The sequence below is a fragment of the Pygocentrus nattereri genome, chromosome 19 (assembly GCF_015220715.1).
Source record: "Pygocentrus nattereri isolate fPygNat1 chromosome 19, fPygNat1.pri, whole genome shotgun sequence".
NCBI lineage: Eukaryota > Metazoa > Chordata > Actinopteri > Characiformes > Serrasalmidae > Pygocentrus > Pygocentrus nattereri.
This window is the reverse complement of record NC_051229.1, coordinates 7,975,361-7,997,203: the sequence shown is the minus strand read 5'-3', so window position 1 is coordinate 7,997,203 and position 21,843 is coordinate 7,975,361. Positions and strand designations below refer to the sequence as shown.

The 21,843-nt window shown below is 38.7% G+C and overlaps 1 protein-coding gene across 2 annotated transcripts in view; it reads left to right on the top strand.

Moving 5' to 3' along the window:
- Positions 1-21,843, top strand: part of egfra (epidermal growth factor receptor a (erythroblastic leukemia viral (v-erb-b) oncogene homolog, avian)) — a 92,308-nt gene that overhangs the window by 46,834 nt on the left and 23,631 nt on the right. Inside the window, exons 2-15 of one of the 2 annotated variants that reach the window (XM_017702499.2) lie at positions 2,782-2,933; positions 4,038-4,227; positions 6,603-6,728; positions 6,883-6,951; positions 8,618-8,736; positions 10,327-10,468; positions 12,398-12,514; positions 13,844-13,970; positions 16,412-16,485; positions 18,628-18,718; positions 18,849-19,048; positions 19,288-19,420; positions 20,573-20,663; positions 21,493-21,650. In XM_017702499.2, the coding sequence (XP_017557988.1) occupies positions 2,782-2,933; positions 4,038-4,227; positions 6,603-6,728; positions 6,883-6,951; positions 8,618-8,736; positions 10,327-10,468; positions 12,398-12,514; positions 13,844-13,970; positions 16,412-16,485; positions 18,628-18,718; positions 18,849-19,048; positions 19,288-19,420; positions 20,573-20,663; positions 21,493-21,650 (1,789 nt within the window). Of the gene's footprint in view, positions 1-2,781; positions 2,934-4,037; positions 4,228-6,602; positions 6,729-6,882; positions 6,952-8,617; positions 8,737-10,326; positions 10,469-12,397; positions 12,515-13,843; positions 13,971-16,411; positions 16,491-18,627; positions 18,719-18,848; positions 19,049-19,287; positions 19,421-20,572; positions 20,664-21,492; positions 21,651-21,843 lie in introns of those variants that run through there. The other variant, XM_037531114.1, reaches the window with a different exon arrangement.

Genomic DNA, 21,843 nt, shown 5'->3' with positions numbered 1-21,843 from the left:
AGTATGAACTGGCCACAGTTGCACTACTTATGCAATTTTCCCATGCTGGTAGAGTTCGAACGGCATTGTTGTTTTTGTTCTGATTTTTTTTTTTGGGTATGTCCTCTACCTCATGTCTTTTACTCCTTTGTTATGTTTTTCGGTTGTTGACTTTCATTACTTGTGATTGATTTGGTATGTTAAGCTTTCTTTTTCATCCATTCAGAAAGTTGGGAAGCTTCGATCTGTGCTGAAGACTGTTTGAATCATGTCCAACATATACATTTCTTTCCTTCGTGCATTCTGTACTGCTCTTTTGGCGAAAGCCCTCTTGATAGGCTCCCCCAAGACACTCATCTGGCTGCAGGTATATGATGAAACGTAATGCCTTTCGGGAATGGAACGTTTGAAGTTGCTTATACTAGCAGTAGTAGCATAAATCTGAGCAAGAGGAATGAAAATACAGTAAGTCATTAAAAGTAGTTGTTTCTGTCTGGCTGGTTGACTTTCTGTCTGCTGGCTTTCGTGCTCAGTCACTGAATCATGAACCAGTTTCTTCTTCCTGCCTGCAGACAGTGCTGTCAGTGTTGGTGCACTTTGTTTCCAGTGTTAGCAAAAAAAAGGCATTTAGAAACTTACTGGGTTGGATTTCTTTACAGTGGTGGTGATAGGAACCAGAGGTCTTAATGTCTACAACATAAACTGTAGCCATTTTATGTTGCTATACAAAACAAACAGTGAATCTACTCATGCCTTTATATGTATATTTTGCCTTACAACACCCTGCGGGTACCTCTATACTGTAAATGAGTTTTGTGAGTTTAGACAAAGCCTTCAACATGGTGGTGGTAGTATGAGGGAAGGCTGATTAAGTGAGGGGGAAACACTATGAGGCCTTGGGCTGGAGTTCTGGGCAGCTTTTGTCTGTAGCTGGAACACCGACTCCTCTTTTCGGGGATTGTGAACACTTCGTCGTGTGAATGGAAGGTGAGGATGTGAATTTATAGGGCGTTAGATTGTAAGAATGAGTAGTTTCAGGCATGCCCCCCCCCAAAACCTCAGTTATAGCACAACTACATTTTAAAAATAAATGTTTCAGACCAAAACCTTTTCACAAAATGCTTCTGAAAGGATGTCTCAGGTAGCAGGGAACATATTCATAACCATTTCATCTGAGTACATTCTATGAGGGAGCTTTCAGAAGCATTAAACTCTTCAGACATCTGGTTCCCATCACCTCCACTGTTAACTAATCTGACCCTAGTTTCTCTAGAACAGTGAATTTCACATGAAACCACTCTCACAGACTCTGAACAACTAATTCTGTGTCTGCAGATTGATTATTATGGCATGGATGATCAAAGTTGGCGTCTATTATACTTCTATAATACAAATGAAGCACAAAGAGATTAGATTAGATTAGATATGCTGAAATATTCCTTTAAATCTTTAAAACCAGAATTGGCTGTTGGATTGGTTTTAGCCCACATGATGCACAGTTTGTGTTAGTCATACTCTACCTCTGCATCAGTGGTTAGTTTCTGACCACAAAGTAGCTCTTGTCTGGATATTTTTGGGTGGTGGTCCACTCTAGACCCAACAGTGACACTGACATGTGTAAAAACTCCAGTAACACTGCAGTGTCTGATACACACATACCAGCAACACACACACTGCTGTGTGAAAATTAGACCACCACATCTGGTCAGTGGTACACAGACAAGTCATTCCCTCCTCACACTTTTGACAGTCAGAGCTTCACTCACTCGATATTAGGGAGGAGCAGTTCTGGTTCTAATCAAAGAGAGAGAGAGAGAGATAGAGAGAGAGAGAGAGAGAGAGAGAGAGAGAGAGAGAGACCAAGAAAGAGTAAATGAGAGAGTGGGGGTGAGAGAGCAAGAGCAAGAGAGGAAGAGAGAGTGTGAGGGCAAGAGCAAGAGAGGGAGGGAAACAGAGAGAGCACGTTAGAGAAGGAGAGAGCGAGATAGAAAGAAAGAAAAAAGGAAAGGAAGATGCAGAGAGAAGGAAACAGAGAAGAGAAAGAAGGAGGGAAATAGAGAGAAATAGGGAGGAAAGAGAGAGAGTGGGGGTGAGCAAGCAAGAGCAAGAGAGGGAAAGCGAGTGAGAAGCTGAGTGTGAGAGAAAGAGAGAAGGAGATAGAGAATGAAAGAATGGAAGAGAAAAAGAAAGATTTTCAAAGATATTTTTCCACACCTCCAAAGTTCAGTCTTAGAAGTTGGTTGCATTTTCTGCTTCTCACAATCCTAATAATCCCAAACACATTCAGTGGTGTTGAGGTCTGGACTCTGGGGTGGTCAGTCCGTTGTTCAGCTTCTTTGTTTGATGTGTCCGTCTCCTTTTCTCAGTGAGGTTCTTCTTGAGCAGCTACACATCCTCTCAGGCCCACAGCACTCAGTCGTCTTCTCACAGTGGAAGGATGGACAGAAACACCTGTGGATGTTTTCAGATCTGAAGCAGCTTGATTTTCTCCTCTCTCTCAGAGATGAAAGCTTTAAGCACTGTTTATCTGATGGGGGCAGTTTTGGTGGTCTACCAAAGTCTTGCATGCTTGTGAGGAGTCCCGTTTTCTCAGAAACTCTTAATCGTTCTGTGAACAGTTTTGGAAACTCCTGTTTTTTCTCTTATTTTCCTTTGACCTACTTTTTCCTTATGCAAGTGGATTATATCATATCTAATCTCCTCAGGAACATCTGCTGAAAAATGAATACCTTATACTTAATGACCAATTTGACTGGAAATTGAATAAATGAATGCGCTCTGTCTCTCTTTCTCTCTCCTCAGTATGTCAGGGAGGGAATAACAGACTGACTCTTCTGAGCAGTGTTGACGATCACTATCAGAACATGGTGAAGATGTACAGCAACTGCACCGTAATTCTGGAGAACCTGGAGATCACATACACCACGGACAAACACGATCTGTCCTTCCTGAAGGTACAAACAAGAGTCCTTTTTTCCCAGTCACAACCATGAAACATCCTACACACCCACGCCAGACAAGCAATAGGGTATAACATCTAGTATGATTTATACAGACAGTTTAAAGACACATAATTGAGGTCTTTTGCATATTCAAGTTTTGGTACTCACACAGTCTAATTTGGAGAACAGCGGTAACTCATCTGAAAAATACTTTAATGAAAGAAGATCACACAATTCACTGTCTGGGCTATATGGTGCATATATGGAAAAGATCGATTTTCAATGCACTTTTTGTGATGTCACAAAAACCAACACATGTATTTCTGACAGTTTAACCTACAGACGTTCACTCTGCCCATTCATTTTGAAGTTATAATGAGTGTTTCAGCTATTTGAATGAGATGGATAAATGGGGCATCAAATCAGAACAGGCGTCATTTACATATATCAGTCTTAAAAGCACAGCCTTATATATATATATATATATATATATATATATATATATATATATATATATATATATATATATATATATATATGTGTGTGTGTGTGTGTGTGTGTGTGTGTGTGTGTGTCTGTTCTCCGGTTTCCTCTCACAGTCCTAAGACATGCAGTCAGGCTGTTTGGACATGCTAAATTGCCCCTCGGTGTGAATGTGTCTGTCTGTCTGTCTACCCTACGATGGATTGGCGACCTGTCCAGGGTCTATCCTGCCTTTCGCCCAATGACAGCTGGGATAGGCTCCAGCACCCCCCAGTGACCCAGAAGGAGAAGCGGCTTAGAACATGTCTGTGTGTGTGTGTGTGCGTGTGTGTACGTGTGTGTGTGTGTGTGTGTGTGTGCATGTGCAATATATCACAAGTTTATATATGGGAGCAACAATCAAATAAAGAAAAATATCACATATTGGCCCTTTAAAAGTTTGGCATAATGTGATTATTATTTTTTTTTTGCATAAGAAATTGCATAGAAAGTTGACAAAAAAGATTTTAATGATAATGAAACATTCTCATGAAAGTAACTGCTGTGCAAATACCAGACGTTAATGTTCCCCATGGTAAAAGTCACTTGAATGACTGATAAAATTAAGGCTGACCTTTTTTTGTGTGTCTTCAGACCATCGAGGAGGTTGGTGGCTACGTCCTGATAGCTCTCAACCAAGCACCGGAAATTCCACTTACCAACCTGCGCATCATCCGTGGCCACACGCTGTACTCTGACAACAGCTTTGCCTTAGCTGTTCTGTCAAACTACAATCAGTCCACAAGAATGGGCATGAAAAAACTGCCCCTCACCCGCCTGACCGGTAAGCCATGACCAGTGAAGTAGTCTAGTCTGAAGTAGTTGGTACACTGTGACTGGCTGGTTGTAAGGCTAGCCTAGCTGGCAAAGAGAAACACAGGCATCTAATTGGCATCTAATGTAACCTGTAGAGTTGTAGACCAGTAGTGCAGTGCTTTGTACGGGAAAAACAGCTTAGACCAGCATCATTTCTGTGGTTTGTGCTGGTCTGGTGCTGGTTTAGTTGGTCAGCAAAGTAGCATCCAAAACACAATGTATGCTGGCTTGGCTGGAGACCAGCTATGCTGCTCCTTGCTACTTTTACTAGCAAGGCTATATGACGTGATGCATCCAGTTTGTGTTGGATTTTAGTGCTATTTTGTTATTATGTAATTGCTTAATTAGACTAGCCCAGCCTAAACTTGGAAATCTACACTAACTAAAACACTTCACTTCATGCATACATGTCACCAGGTACCTTTACCTTCATGGTGCTTTTTTTTACTTCAGATATAATTTTGTATGTTTTTAATAATAATTGAATTATCATATTAATATTAATGTAGTCATATTAAGCATTTTTTACATAACTTTCTTTAATGTTCATCAGTAATAATTCATGAATTTTACCAACTAGGCCTTTAGCTTGGGAAATAAAGGTCAAAATAACCGCCCAGGGCTGTGAAAATATGCGTGTCCGGTATTTAGAGCATAGAGTCATTATGAAACTAAGCTTGAGAAACACTTAAACTATGAGCTGAATAAATAGAGGCATGTCTATCATAAAGGGAGTGAGTGAAATGTGATTGCATAAGAATGTTTCGTTTAGAAACATTTTAAATCACTTAATTAAGTAGCCTTTGTTCAACTGACTACCACTACTGTGATAATGCTCATTTCTGCTAGTGCCTCTCCAGCTAGTACAGTTCTGGGCCCGTTCTAGCTTATATGTGTGTGTGTGCACAACAAGCATGTTCACATACATTTACGTTATTTGTGATGTGTAATGTTGGTATAATGAGATTTGAGAATGCACAGGCTAGCTAGATTAGCTAAGGACCAATAAGAGTCCTTGGGCAAGACTCCTAACACCACCTTGGCCAACCTGTGTAAAATGATCAAATTGTAAGTCAGCCAAATGCTGTAAATGTAAATGGCTATCAGCTCAAGGTTACATTATCCTTAATTGCAAGTTCTTCATGGCTAATGTTAACTTATTCCTTCTAAATGCTCAAGACAGTATCTGCAGGGTTTGTAATGTTAGCGCCCAGCTAGCAATGGTGCACATGAACATTTTATTGCAGACTTCACTTAAAAACAGACATTTAGAGCTGGTAAGTAACATATAACACATCGCTGTTGTCAGACAAAAACCTCGTATCTCCAAAATGGTCACTTTACAGGAGAAGGAAAAAACCTACTTTACTTTTAATGAAAGTCAATGGAACCAGACGTCTTTCCAAGTCGTTTTGGGCCGATTCTTTTGGTCCATTCATCATGAAATTTATGCACAATGTCAGTGCCAACAGGTATTTTTAAATTATGTCAAAAACTGGAAAACAAGAAAAATGGAGATACGAGCTTTTCTTCCGGCAGCAGCGACATATAGCATAACACCTGCAAAGCATAAGCTAGCTAGATTGGCTAACTGATTATCAGCTCATGGTTTAGTTGCTTTATGCTTAATTGTGAAGTCTTCATGGCCAGTGTTAATTTATTCCTTGCAAATGCGGTAAAGCAAAGCAGTAACTGCAGGGTTTATAACGTTAGCACCAAGCTAGCAATGTATGAACATTTTATCACAGACTTCACTTAAATACAGACATTTAGGGCTGGTGAACAACCTATTCTAAGCCTAATCCGAAGCCTATAACAGTTGATCAGCATATATTTTACCTTGCGTGTAGCAGTTTACAGTGATGTCATCAGTGAATCACTAGAATGGCCATCACAAATTCTAATTTCCAACAATCCTGTTAATTACTGCAAACCTTAAATACAGGAAACATCATGATTTCATGAAAAAAAAATAAGCTAAAATTAAAGTCTTCTTTATAAACGGGAAACTAGAAAGCCTCTAATATTTATGAAGGAAAGTAATGTAGCTAAAACAACTATAGTAGCTAATATTAAATCTTCAGAGCCTTGATTTGATATAGACAGGTGTGTTGTCACCTTGTGGTGCCCTAAACAACCAGGCTGGCAAAGGCAACAGCCGTTTTTAAAGGGAACACTAAAGCTAAATGGAAAGTTCAAGGGTTCCTAGCAGTAGTTACTGCATGTGCAATGGGTGGGTGTTGATACTGCAAAACAAGTTATTGTTTGTTTTTATCAATGATGTGATATAAATGACCACAGTAATCACAGTGCTGGATTAAGATATGGATTCTTCTTCCTCAGAAATACTCAAGGGTGGGGTGAGGTTTGCCAACAACCCTTCGTTATGTCACATGGAGACCATCCAGTGGGCAGACATCCTAAATATGAAGAGCAGTCCGCTCGACCTCGAGCTCAGTAACAAATTCTGTGAGTAACGCCACAAAGCCCTGAAGGATTTACTAGAATACCCTGGTCACTTGGTGCATGGGTTTTGCATCAACCAGTCCACTGTTTAGTCCAGCTGACTGATTTGTTTGATTTGCTATGGTGGAGTGGGGACTGACTGTTTTTCCTCCTCCAGGTGAAAACTGTGATTCGAGCTGCTACAACGGCTCGTGTTGGGCTCTTGGTCCAGAGAACTGCCAGACGTGTGAGTAGTAAATATTCGAGGCAGTTTGGTGATGGAATGAAATGCCTCCCATTGTATGGCTCATACATATTGCAACATGTAGGCCACACTGAATAATTAAGAGAACTGAAAAGCTTTCAGGAAAAGTGCTGAGCTGCCCAAATCACTGCAACGTCCCAAATGCAGACGCTGTCACTGAAATCTTTGTTTTACAAGTATCAATAATTACAAACAACAAAATGTGATATGGCTCTAATTTAAATGCATTTTTTCTACAATTATATTGTCATGCATGCACTTAAATAGATGGTTCTTCAAGGGTTCTTTTGTAAAGAAAAGGCTTCTGTAAAGAATCATGAGCACTTAAAGAACCCTTTGCATGATCAAAGGGTTCTTTGTATGGGGAAAGGATACCTCACTGGTGTTTTATCACCAAAAAGGGTTATTTTATTGTTACAGACTTAACATTGTAGCAATAGTAGAAGTCTTTTAGGTGCTTTATAGAATCCTTTTCAAAAGGTTCTATAAAGCACATTTTCCATCAATCTGAAGACCCATTTAATGATGCAAAAACCCTTTAAGCATGCAAAGGGTTCTTTGAGTGTGCATTTTCTTTACTAAAGAACCACCTGTTTTAAGAGTGTACACGAAAGCATAACTTTAGAGAAAATGCATTTAGATTAGAGTCGTGTCACATTTTGTTGTTGAACCAGTCAGCACTGCATTCAAACATTCGAATGTCTTAAACACAGACGTAAAACAATATTGTGTTTAGTTATTAATAACAAAAGAAATTGAGAAATCTATAATGCTACTTTGAGTCAGCCGTTTCCATCATAATGGCCATGTACATCATTATATAGGAGTGTTTACTGCAGAAATCTTCACTTTATATGTAGAAGTAAACACAATAATGCAAATTTCTGCTAGCTGATCTTTGGGAATTTCATTAGAAATATTCATGTATCTTAGTGCTGAGCTAGTAATGGTGTATATTAATTTGTATTTATTCCCACATTTGGTTTAATACTTAATCCAGTTTTTTGTATGTTGATGTTTTACAGTGAATTCTCCAGTAAAGCCTAATATTCACTCTGAATATGGTTGGATTCGCCTGTCAGCCTATTAGCTGTCTGCACATTTCAGCCTAGGCCTAGTTAAACTCTTTTACTTCATATACATGTTTACTTCTTCTACGTGTAATTTCTAATAATAAACATTTTTTTCCCTAATGGACATGCAGTTTATAACTGGAAACATATCTGCATGGCTCCTAATGGCTCTCCCATTGTGGAATGTCTTCCGGCGTTAGTCCTGTGGATAGTCTTGTGACCCAACCTGATTCATCGAGAACACATTTTTAATTCATTTATTTGAGTAATCACATTTAATAACATAATAATGACAGCCCAGAATAAGTGGTTTAACCATTGTACGTGTTATTATTAATCAATGATGCGTAATTGCATAATATCATAATTATTCAAAATGTTGGCTTAAAATATTCTGACCATATTGACATTTTTGGTAAACAAAATCTGATTCCTGGTTTCCAAGCCTTGCAACCACTTTTAAAGCTTAGTAGTCAGGAGTCTTAGACTCAGTAAAACTTAGTATTGGAGTCTTGGACCAGTGTTTTGTTTCTTTGGAATGTCTAAGAATCCTGTGCCATTTGATATGTTTACAGTTACGAAGCTGACGTGTGCAGAGCAGTGCTCTGGAAGATGTAAGGGGCCTAAACCCAGTGACTGCTGCAATGAACACTGCGCTTCTGGCTGCACTGGACCCAGACCTACAGACTGCCTGGTGAGGAAATACACTGAGAATATCATATTGCTGTTTCAGTAGTTCCAAATGTAGGGTTTATGTAGAAAAGGTATGAAGGCAAGTATCTTTTTTAAAAGTTTTAAAGATATTTTACAGTTACGTCAGTAAACTTTCATGCACATTAATGTAAAGAGCTTTAATTTCATGTCATTTTGTCATTAAATAAAACCAAAAAATGCTCTTTTTTTAGTTTTTGACTTACAAGGTTTTTAAATTACAGCGACAGTCCTTGTTTCTTAAAAAAGAACATATTTTGGCCTGTAGATTATATCGGTAACGCGTAAGGGATTTACTGGTTTGATTGCTCTTTGAATGTCAGAGCAGAAAGCAGCCTGATGCATATCACACTAACACTGCGGTCTGCAGGAATGGACAGAATGTGCTGAAATGACCACGAGTTAAACACCTTCAGAGTGGAAATGATAATGTAACATAATAACTTAACCACAACTAAGTAGCTGGTCATCTCTTCATTGTTGATTAAGCACTGTGCACTGTGCATGTCCTCAAGGACATAGTGGCCCATTCCGTGCCAATGAAGCGTCCCATCAGTAAGAGCATCATGCTGGAGGAAGCTTAACCCCGTGAAAGTGAGAAAATGCTCTGTTATCAGATCTGAGTGTCTGTGTGGGTGTTTGTTTTCATATATTTTCATTTTCTGACTTTGTAGTGAAATGAGAGAAAAGGAGGACCAACCTACCCACAAAACACTCCTGACTTTGTTTATTTGCTTTTACAAAAGTGCCATATTTTATGTTTTTCAACTAAAAGAAAAGAGCTAAGAAAATGTCTTTTTGGTAACTAAAAGGTTTGTTTGGTTAATGAGGCTGAGTTAGGTTTAGGGTTAGGCTTAGTAAATTCTTAATAATATAGAAAATTATATACCTATTGGACAGATTATTGTTTTATATAGTGATACACATATAATACATATCATCTTACTTGGAACCTCTTATCTCAAAAAACGGCAACTTTACACAAGAAGGAAAAACACTTGATTTTCAGTGGAACTTAAAGGGACAAGACTTTCTTCAAATTCATTTTGGAGCTTTTGGTCTCTTTCTGATGAAATTTTGAAAGAATGTAAACAGCAGGCAGCGCGTTCAAGTTCTGTAAAAAAAAAAAAAAAGTTCAAAATTTTAAATAAAAATTTGTTCCCATATAGAACGTATATTTGTTTTAAAATATGTGCGCTAAATATATTTAACTGTCATTTTTGAATATTGAAATGCATACAAATAAATGCACATGTATGTCAATATACCGAAATATATGCAAATGTTATAAAAGGAGATTTATGCATTAGGATCAGTGTTTTTATATTAACACAGTATGTGTCAAATATACAAATATTTGTTTACACATGTTTAAAAAAATATATGTTAAAACATGTCCTTTGCATGTGAGTAAACATATAACATCCAAAATATTATTATTAATTATTAATATCATACGATTCAAAAGTATTTGACACTGGTACGTACAGGTTACATGTATATGTACGATCATATGTCCTGATATTGTATAGAAACTAGTGTGTGTGTGTGTGTGTGTGTGTGTGTTTTGTAGGCCTGCAGGGACTTCCAGGATGAAGATACATGCAAAGACGCATGCCCCCCTCTCATGCGTTATAACCCCAACACCCACCAGCTGGCCCCCAACCCAGACGGGAAGTACAACTTTGGGGCCACGTGCGTCAAGAGCTGCCCACGTAAGAGCTGGAGCTAAACTGATTTTGGCCATTTGTTGAGTCAGCTGGATTCAATAAAGCATCCAAAGTTTCTTTGCAGCTGAATGAATTACACTTGACATAAGAGCATAATAAATACATGTTGCTTCTGCAATAGATGCTTGTATGGCGTAAAACAACATGAGAGATACGCAACATCTACATCTACATGCTGCATTGTTCAAGGCCTGGCTTGACCAAAATATGAGTTTATACAAGTTCCCCCTCACCCCAAATGTAGCCTGTCAGCCAGGACATGTTTTTACTGGAGCTGTGAGGCTAATGTAGCTAACAAGTAGTGGAAACTTATAGCTCACCAATTAGCTCCGTGCAAGCCGCAAGCTTAAATCATCAAACAGTTAACCTCAAACCATGAACTGCTAAATAAGGTCAAATAGACTGTTTTTTGACACCGTATGACACACTATGACCAAGAGTCACAGAACTGAGCAAAAGTACAGATGAAATTCAGGATACATGATGGCTATTGGCTGCTATTGTTTTTAGTTAGGTTAATGTACTTTCATCCATGTTTATAGATAATAGTTTGTCTGACTGTGTCAGAAGCCACATAAGTAAGTCTATTATAGTTTAACGGCTTGGTGCAGTTTGAGCTACACCAGCCTCATAGCGCCAGTGCAAAAACTTCAGAAGCACAGAACATCTTGCCTGATTGTCTACATTACAGTTGAAGGAAAAATGTTTAATTTTTTATATATATATAAAAAAATCTGCATAAGTAAGTACATAAAATGTAAACTAAGCCATTTAGCCATATGATGTGAAATTCTGTCTTTTACACTCTCAGAAAAAAAGGTACGACACCGTCACTGGGGTGGTACCCACAGGCTACATCTCTGTACTTTAGTCAGGGAACATAACTGTACCAGAATCCACTGAAATTACTGACTCCACACACACTGCCTCGCCTTCAGGCTGTTTTATTAAATGGTTCTGTTGTAAAACATTAGTTTAGAAAAAGATACAAATATCTACTTTTGCACTTGGATAAACTTATTTAAGGTACACAATTAGACCTTAAACCTTAAACCTTTGAGGGAATGTTTGCATTGTTTGTACCTTGATGAACAAATCATGTACCTACATGGTACCTTTATTTCTAACAGTGTAGAAAACCTCACAGAGTCAGAGCTGTTCATAGCGGAGGTGATAAGAACCAGACGTCTGTTGAGCTTAATGCCTCTAAAAGCTTCATCATAGAAAGTTATTCCAAAAATGGTTATGCATGCACTGCAGGATGCGTGAGACATTGCGTTATGATAGTTACACACACACACACACACACACACACACATATATATATATATATATATTTTTTTTTTTTTTTTTTTTTTTTATGGTGAAGAGTTACATGCAGGTGTTGTGAGGCAAAATAGTTCCCAAAGAAAACATATTTTCTTTACATTTGCCCTTATTTTACCAATTTCAACATTCAATATGAGCAAAATATATAAAGAAGTCACATGCAAGCTCACTGGTTGTTTCTGTGAAAGTCAAAAATGGTTATATTTGTGTTGTAGACGTCATGACCTCCAGTTCCCATCACCATCTCTGTAAAGAAAATATAATTCTATACCGTGCAACACTTTGTTTACATCTCAGTGCAGAAATGTTGAAAAAATAGGTCATTATTAGGTTTTTCTTACATGTGGCCTGACGTTGCACATCTATGTGCCAGACACCCAAAGTTAAAATGTGAGCAAACCCACCCAAGACAAAGACAATCATTCAATCTGGAATCATGAGCCTGCATCAGTTAACCAACTCGGCTAGTTTCTCAATAACAGCGGCCGCAGGTTGTTCCTCGTGAATGTTTCAGAGAGATTCACTGCTGGTATTTTGTGCTGTATAACTCCTGGCTGACTGCTGCTGGCTTGATGTTTGTTTCAGATAACTATGTGGTCACGGATCACGGTGCCTGTGTGAGAGCGTGCAGTCCAGGCACCCACGAAGTGGACGAGGATGGGGTCAGGAAGTGTAAGAAGTGTGATGGCCTGTGTCCAAAAGGTAACGTTCCTATTACCTTTTTCTGAACACTCACATTACATCTGATCCAGCTCATGGTTGTTTTTTTTCCAATTGACTTTCTGAATCTTTGGTGTCCTGTTTAGTCATTGAAGGAATATTCCAGATTTTTTTCAAAACTAATCTTTTTTTTCTGCCACACATGCAGCGTATGGTTGATTTCCACCAGCCATCAGTGTAAGATGTTTCTGTGTACTTTGCAAAGAAAAAAATAACATGGTGACTTAAAACACACTTGTATGGAAAAGTTTAAATGCCCCCAGTCAGTTTGAATGTTTTGTTGATTTTCACATCCTTTACAGCAGAGGTCACTAAAGGGCGGACGATGGTCCGAGTCCAGACCCAGAGGCTGTAATATGCAGACTTGCACCTACAACCGATAAACTATAGGGAATTATTTAATTTTGACGGGGTGGTCCGATTTTAATTGCGTAACTTTTCTAGTGGTCGTTTTTAAAGGGCCCATAACTGACCTCTTCTGAAAGTTTGAAGTAATATGGAAAAGTGTTTGGAAAATTGTTTGGCGTGTACATATATATATATATATATTATACACAGGGTGAGTCAAAAGTCACAGGACAGGTTTTATTTCATTTTATTTTATATTTTATTATCGACTTTTATCTCTGGGGTCATCTTAAACAAATTGTGTATGCTGAGAAAATCCACAACAAACACCACATTTAGCACCACATCGTGGAGGCTTGTGATAGCATAAAAAATAAAATAAGATAAAACAGTGTCCTGTAACTTTTGACTCACCCTGTATATATATAAAGTACAGTAACAAAAACGGCCTGTTAAAAGTAAACAAGAAACAAAGAGAAAAAAATGTAACATAACATAAAAAAACAAAAATCAGTGATATTATAAGTGGACTTAAAATAAATACAAGAAAAATGTAGGACCTGGGCCCTTTAACATACTGGAAAACATGCCACAACTTTTGTACTTTCCATTGTGTTCAGTTTAGCAAATTAACAGTAGCTGTGCATTAAAAAGTGTTCACTTATGTACACTTAGAAAATCAACAAAACGTTTCACCAGGGGCGCCCAAACTTTTGCATACAACAGCATCGTAAATACCAATGGGCAGTTGCTGAAGCATCTTCCTACTGGCTTCTATTATGAGTTATAGTTCTTTTTCAAAGTACAGGGACATTATTGTGTGTGGTTACAGATCATATTGCTACAGATGTGGCAGAAATAGATTAAAAAACACTGGAGAAGTCCCTTAACAACACTGCTACAGAAAGCACGGCTCACCTCTACTCCTCCGTTAATCTTTTATCATGTGTTGCTGTCTTCTAGTTTGCTCTGGACTTGGAGTGGGTCATCTGACTAATGTCTTGTCAGTCAATGCCAGCAACATTGATTCATTTGAGAATTGCACAACGATCAATGGAGACGTCTTGATCCTTAAGACAACGCTTACTGGGTAAGCTGGAAAAACAAAAAACAACAGCTTGTCATATAAAAGAGTCTACGGCCAGGATCCCATCTAACTGTCGAATCCAGTGGCCCATATCCTGCATTTTTCTAGTACTGTTTTTTTTCTCCCTTATGCCGTTTGTGTGTGTTTATGAACCAAAAACAGTAATGATTCTTTTTACGTGACCGTTTTCTATCCCCTTTTCATCCTTTAGAAATAAACAGGCTGTTTTTCTTCCTGAGCCTTGTACACTGATATATCGCTTCTGTTGGAAGAAAAACCTCATATCTCCATTTTTGTCGTTTTTCACTTTTTGACATAATTTGAAAATGCCTGTAACTCTTTACATTGTATTTAAATTTCATGAAGAATGGACCAAAAGAAACGGCCCAAAATGACTTGGAAAAAAGTCTGGTTCCATTGACTTGCATTAAAAGTGAAGTAGGTTTTTTCCTTCTCCTGTAAAGTTACCATTTTGGAGAGGCAACTTTTTTCAGACGACAGCGATATGTAAATGACCTCTCATCTGTTGCGCATCCTACCGGCTGTGAGAGACACTTGGGAGACTCCATCTCCCAGAATTCCTCCTGACCTTCCTTCATGCTCCAATCAGTGCTCACAGTCACCAGAATACTAACTCTGTACACCTGTCTTGTTGTCATATGACCTATGTAGTTTAGTATATAAGCCCGGGTTTCAGCATAGACTAGTTGTGAGGTATTGTATCTCTCTTGATCTACTGAGCAGTCTTCTGTGTATATTATCTTTCCTGTGTATGACCATGTCTTGCCTGTTTTTTGACTCTGCCTTTTGCCTGACCCTTTGTGGACTGACTTCTGTTCTGTTTGCCTTTTTGTGTTGGATGTATTTTGACCCAAGCCTGTTTATTGACCACTGTTGTTTATTCTCAGTTGTGTAGGTGGGATGATGAAAGCTCTGTAGACACTGAGTTTAAACATGAACAATTTATTCCACATTAAAGATAGCGCTTAAAGCCCTTGTAGCAGAGACCCAGAAGCCAATGTGGAATCTCCTCCAAGTCCAAGATGCTTCAGCTTTTTAAACAAAATTTACGCACACACATAACGCAAAATCCATACATTAACATGTGAAAACATCTTATGGTATGGCTTACATCTGGTTTTTGTTATTATGGCCTCAGCTTCTAGAAAGACAGAGAGGCCCAACTCTTTCCTGGGACCTGAAACTAGGGCCCCCTCGCTCGGGCTCCGTCGACACACATAGAGCCTTCTCTTTTCAGCCAGGGCTCCGTTGAAACATTTGGAGCCTTCTCATAGTACTTTCAGACAGCAGACAGCTACATGTATATTAGAGCCCAATATCATGTCAGTATCATATATAACATTTTATCAAGCCTGACACACTTCACCACGAACCTGGATTGTGATTCTAACAGTAAAGCCTCTCTTTTTCCTTTTAACCGCAAGCGTCTGAATCCTTCTGGCACGTTACATCCTCTGGTTGTCCTGTATTGTGCCTTGCTCAAAAAGCGGCCCATGCTGAAACACTCATAAGAACTTGAGCATAAGTGGGTGGAACTAGACTGCTGTAAGCTGAGTAGACAGATACACGTCAATGTGTTGGTTTTTTCGTGGCGTTGCAGAAACAGTGAATTCAAAACAGGCTGTTTTTGCAGATTAGAGTCCATGTATGGAGCGCATGGACTGTGGCGTTAGCTCTTTTATTTAAAAAAAGTGAGGAATGTTTAGTTTCCGCTGATATGAGTCCAGTAATGCTGGCTTCCAACAACTCTGAACAAGAGAATAAAACTGTCACTTTCATAAAAAATCATGGGGAGAGTGTTAATATTGAGCAACTTCTTCTCACTGTTTAGTTTAATTTCATGGCTGTATTTTACGTCATAAGAGTGCAGAGACAAAACACACTGGCCAACACAACTCAAGATCTGTTGCACTCTGTGTCTGTTTGCCTTCTGATTTTATTGATAATATGAAGGTATTTGTTCATTTCTGTATTGGTGAACTGATATCCGCTGCTATCTGTCATGTTCTGTAGGTACCACCATAAACCAACACAAAAACCTGATCAGTATCACATTTTTACAGTATTTATTCAGCCAGTGCGTTATGTCAATTATGCCAAAATACATAGCATGTAGACACAAAATCATTAATAAAATCCTTTGATGTATTCATTTTACCAGTGATCTCTTTAGATGCAAAGCGTGCCATGTAACTTACTCTCTCGTGTTTAGCAGGCAATAGATTCTCCACAAGGGGACACTGTTAGCACTCAAATGGCTTATGATGCTTCACAAGAGCGGTGAACCACAACAGAGTTCACACTGTGTCCTTTTTAATGGCTAAGTCCTGACAATCTGCTGCAGTTGGACTCTTTCTGATGAACAAAACACAGATAAAAAGTTCCATCATGATGTCTCATATTTTTTTTCCTGTTTTCTGCAGAGATATCTTTACAAAGACTCCCAAGATGGATCCTGCCAGGCTCAATGTTTTCAAGACAGTCAAAGAAATTACTGGTTAGTACAGTTTCTAAATAGCTTTATAAATGGGACGCATTTCATATTTGTGGCATTTATATTTGTTAATAATAGTGGCTCAAGATAAAGCTTTCGAATGAGAAATTGAAACAGATGTCAACTGGGTTTAGCTGGAGATTATGTTCATATGTTTTGGTCATGGTCAGTTGTGAAGACTTTATGGCTGTATGTCATCTTGTCTGGTCATTTGTCCGTCAGCGTTCCCTCGTCTCCAGCCTTACTTTTACTTCTTGATGATTCTAATTTCATGCTTACTGTACAACAAAGAGAAATCATGATGGCAGCCTTAAACTGCGGCCAAGAAATCAGCCTCGAAAGGCTGGTTTGAACCTAACCTTTCTTTATCTCAGCTCTGGTCTGGATATTCTTATTCTAGAACGGGCAACTGCCAGATTCTACCATGCCAAGGCAGCAACGATTCGCTTTTGGACTGAGGCCATTAATTATGTTAAGACTCTGTAATCATACACATCTTGCTTATGTTGGATGTGTAGAAGTGTATGATGTATATGTATGTATGTACGTGTATGTGTGTAAGACCCCCCCCCATCCTTCTGTGGCATTGTTGTGCTGAAAATGTTGTTTGTGTGTTTACCATAAAAATGAACAAAAGTTATTCACAAAGAAAATAAATACAAGTGGCTCAAATTCAGACCTGCAGGCCAAAGCACTGTGAGGCTTAGTGCTTTCCCAGCTGAATAAACTCATCAGTGATCTTTAAGCCCTTAATTGAATTGATTACAGCAGGAAAAACTGTGGAATTCTGTGGCCTTTCTGGACTATTGAGAAATAAACTTAATCTGTGACTTGAAGCTTAGATTGGATTTTTGAACTTGTATTTGCTATCAAGGCTAGTGTGGCTTATATATGACAGCTTATGATATGATAGGAATGATAGCTCTTATCCCACCAATTATCCCATCATCTCAAATATAGTTTGTTTTGAGACTATTTGACACTTATCAATAAAAAATGGACACACTGAGAACCAAAATTCAGTTCAAGACGGCTAAAAATTGGATTTTTGAACTGATATCTAAAAGATGATCTGTTTAAACCTCTGCATACTGCCTGTCAGACAGTGTCAGACTCATACAGTTTGTGTTTAAGAATAGTATTAAAGCAGTTACTTTACACGCTTTTTTCCCTTTACCTCATTTGTAGCAGATTAGCCAAGATATCATTGGTGTCCAAAGTTTGGTTCTTTAGCTACGAGGCTAATGTAGGTAACAGGTAATGATTGTACTTCAAATTCTTTTTATATCTCTAATAGACTGGTTAAAGAGGTTTCTGACACTGCTTGACATTTTATTGTCTATAAACATGGACAAAAGTGCAGACTAAATTCGGGCAAATTCGGGTTGTTTTTAGCCATGCAGTTTACTTTTATCTCAATTTTATGCATAGATTAGTATCTCAAACAGTGTCAGAGTGCAGTCTGGAACAAAAGTTTAGGTGCTTCTGGTCAAATGCCATGATTTTGTCAACACATCCTATACAGAGAACAAACTTCTGCACATTTTAATATATAATTCCTGTTCATTTGCTAAATTCAGCATATTGGAAAAACTAAACATAAACAGTAGCCTGTGCAAAGTTATGACACGTTTTATATTTGATGTTTTATTGTCTTCCAGTATGTAACTCAGCAAAAACAGTGGCCAAAAAATATGCAGAAAAATGCCCACCAATCAGTTTCTTCCCTGTAAAGCATGTGTTAACTTATTTTCCCTTCAAAAAAACGTTCCTATCAACGTGCAGTTTGACAAAAATGTGAATCACAAAAAAAAAGAAATAAAAAACTGAAAGTAAAAGCCGTCTTGAACTGAATTTTGGTTCTCAGTGTGTCCATTTTTTATTGATAAGTGTCAAATAGTCTCAAAACAAACCATATTTGAGATTACATGATGGGATAATTGGTGGGATAAGACCTATCATTCCAATCATATCATAAGCTGTCATATATAAGCCACACTAGCCTTGATAGCAAATACATGCTTGTTTACAATTAGCTACATTTGGAAAAGTGGAAAGGGGGAAATTTCTGAGAATTTTTTCACCAAAATATTCCCTGAAAACCTTATTTTCACATATGACGCTCCTGCTCATCTGCATTTACAGGAACGCTGCTGGTTCAGTATTGGTCACCAACTATGCCTTCCCTCAGTCCCTTTGAAAACCTGGAAGTCATCCGCGGACGAACAAAATATCAGTAAGCACGAGTCGTTGTTCACAGTGGTGCTCTGAGACATGTTATATCTGCAAAGATATTCATTTATGGGTTTATAAGAAAAACGAGCACTAAAGGCTTTTCCTTCTGCCCTCATGTTGCCCCCTGCCAGAGGCACAATCAGCCTTGGCGTCAGCAGACTTCCCATCACCCACCTGGGCTTGCGTGCTTTGAGGGAGATCAGCGACGGGGACGTTTCCATCACATACAACGAGAACCTCTGCTACAACAGTCCTGAGCACTGGACACGTCTCTTCAAATCAGACAAGCAGTCGGCCCGACGCATGGAAAACGCTAACGAAGCCGCTTGTGGTAAGACATTAAAGGGACAATATCTTGGAAGAATCATTTTCCTTGCTTTTTTAAAGGAAAAGAGTTTGTTGTAGTATGTAAACACTGTTAAAATGATGAAACGGACCATTCACTCCTCAGTCCATATGGTCCACCTATGAAGACTAAGCTAACTTTTGAATAAACCATTTTTATGACGTCATGAAATTGTACTTTAAATGTTCCTCTGAACTGAATTTTCCCTCGTTCTCTCTGTGCAGCGGCGCAGAACCGCACCTGTGATGAGATGTGTACTTCTGAAGGCTGCTGGGGTCCGGGGCCCACCATGTGCTTCAGCTGTGAACACCGGAGCCGCAAAAGGAGCTGCGTGGCCTCCTGTAACCTGCTGGAGGGGTGAGTGACCTCACCTCACTGCTCACACCTGAACACTGTATGAATTGTAAGACCCTTACACTGCTCGTCAAAAGTTTGGGGACGCCTAGCTCGTCAAAACGCTTTCACTACAAATAAGTATGTTTTCTTCGTTAGTGACTTTTACATATGCTAAAAAGCTGCAAAACCGAAAGAAAATGCAAAAATGCCAGCGTTCCACACATTTTACTCTCTTATTATGATGTTAGCACTCAACAGCACTCAAATCTTTCAGGCGTTGAAAACACCTTTGGGCCAGAATAGTTTCAGGACGTACTTTTAACAATAGTTTGGAAAAGAAACCAGCTCTTCATACAAAACAAGACATTTTGATGAATATGAAGGAAGGAAGGAAATAAATAAATAAATAAATGGGTAAAAGTAAAATTAAAAGTAAAAGTAATATTAAATTGTTGTTTTATGTTACCAAAACCTTTTTTCCCGCTTGATTGAAAAGTAACAGTGAATATATCAACAATACAAAGGCTCCCCAAGGAGTCTTAAATGACTTCCTTCTCCCTACTCATATATATCCCAAATTTGAGTCCCGTTTGAGTCCCAAATGACTCTTTTTAGACGTATCATGTGCAGTCTGGCCTACATAGTGGACTACATAGGTAGAAAGGAGTCTTTTGAGATTAAGCCAGTGCTTTAAAAGAAAAAGTTAGATGTCAGTCTCCGTCTCATAATTAACCCAAATTCAAAAGCTAGCCTGTGATTAGCGCACAAGCCCATTGTGCTAATTTGTATTCTGTTCAAAGGCAATAAAACCACCCTAAATGTACCTTTTTTAAGCCTGAAATATGATGACTTTTACTAAAGTGACTTAAAATGTACACATTTTTATACACGTGCTATACAAATTTGCACATAGCTTAGCTGTTCTGGGTCAATATATTTTGACCTGCATGTACTGAGTGAGTCATATTTTCACCAAAGAAAATCATAAAACAGGGAAACAGTAACACTCATGACATGGTCAGTATGTGAAGTTTAAGAGTGTCATAGCTGTCATGGAGCTCAGTCTGTGAAAGGTAATCTGAGGGAACATGTAATCTTTATGAGCTCTGTTGCATAACACGTTTGTGGATAGTGAAACCAGTAGTGATAATGCTGTTGTTGTTTTTTCCACAGTGAGCCACGGGAGTGTGAAGTCAACAAGACATGTATTGAGTGTGACCCAGAGTGCAAACCCCTGAATGGAACATTAACCTGCAAAGGACCTGTGAGTTTGTTCAGCCCAATGGCTGAAGCTCAAAACCTTGCGTCTGACAAGCGTGCTAGATCTTGAAGATTCCTGCCTTGTACTTTATTACAAGCACCTACCTTGTACTTCCAATCACTGACCACTTTATTGGAAACACCTACCTTGTACTTCTAATCACTGGCCACTTTATTACAAGCACCTACCTTGTACTTCCAATCACTGGCCACTTTATTGGAAACACCTACCTTGTACTTCCAATCACTGGCCACTTTATTGGAAACACCTACCTTGTACTTCTAATCACTGGCCACTTTATTGGCAACACTTACCTTGTACCTCCATGCACTGGCCACTTTATTAGAAACACCTTGTACGTCCACTCACTGGCCACTTAATTTGATTCACCTTGTACTTCTACTCACTGGCCACTTTATTAGAAACACCTACCTTGTACTTCCACTCACTGGCCACTTTATTAGAAACACCTACCTTGTACTTCCACTCACTGGCCACTTTATTAGAAACACCTACCTCGTACTTCTAGTCACTTGGTGCCTTTGTTTTTTCATTGAAGTAAGTAAGGAAGTGGTTTATGTTAACAGAACCTTTAATTTTTTTACTTAACTGAAAAGTAACATTGCATCATTACATGCAGCATTTCAGAAGTAGATAAGATGTTCTTAAACTTTTGATGCACAGTATATGTTCTTTCTCTGTGTGTGCACTTCAGAGAAACCATGGATTTTAGCATAAACGGAATCAGTTCCTAAAAGTCTAGAACAAAGATAGAAGTTGGCTGGCTATGAAAGAGTGTTGTTTGTCTAACGTTTGGCTTCTTTTGGTTCAGGGCCCCGACGGCTGTGAAGAATGTGCCAACTTCAGAGACGGACCACACTGTGTGGCTCGTTGCCCACAGGGCGTCCCAGGGGAGAGGGACACCCTCGTGTGGAAATACCCCGACAGCATGCGGGTGTGCCAGCTCTGCCACCAGAACTGCACTCAAGGGTGAGTGTGCCGACCCTGCGCTAACACGAAAACACAATATGGCAAGACGTCTTTACATCCTTGGATGACGTGTCATCTCTCCTACATGCTTTGAAAATTTTGGACTTTTATTATGTATTATAAATGTGTTTTTGTATTTATTTGTTTTTTTTATAGAATTATGTAACATGTATAACTATATAACCTTTTTATA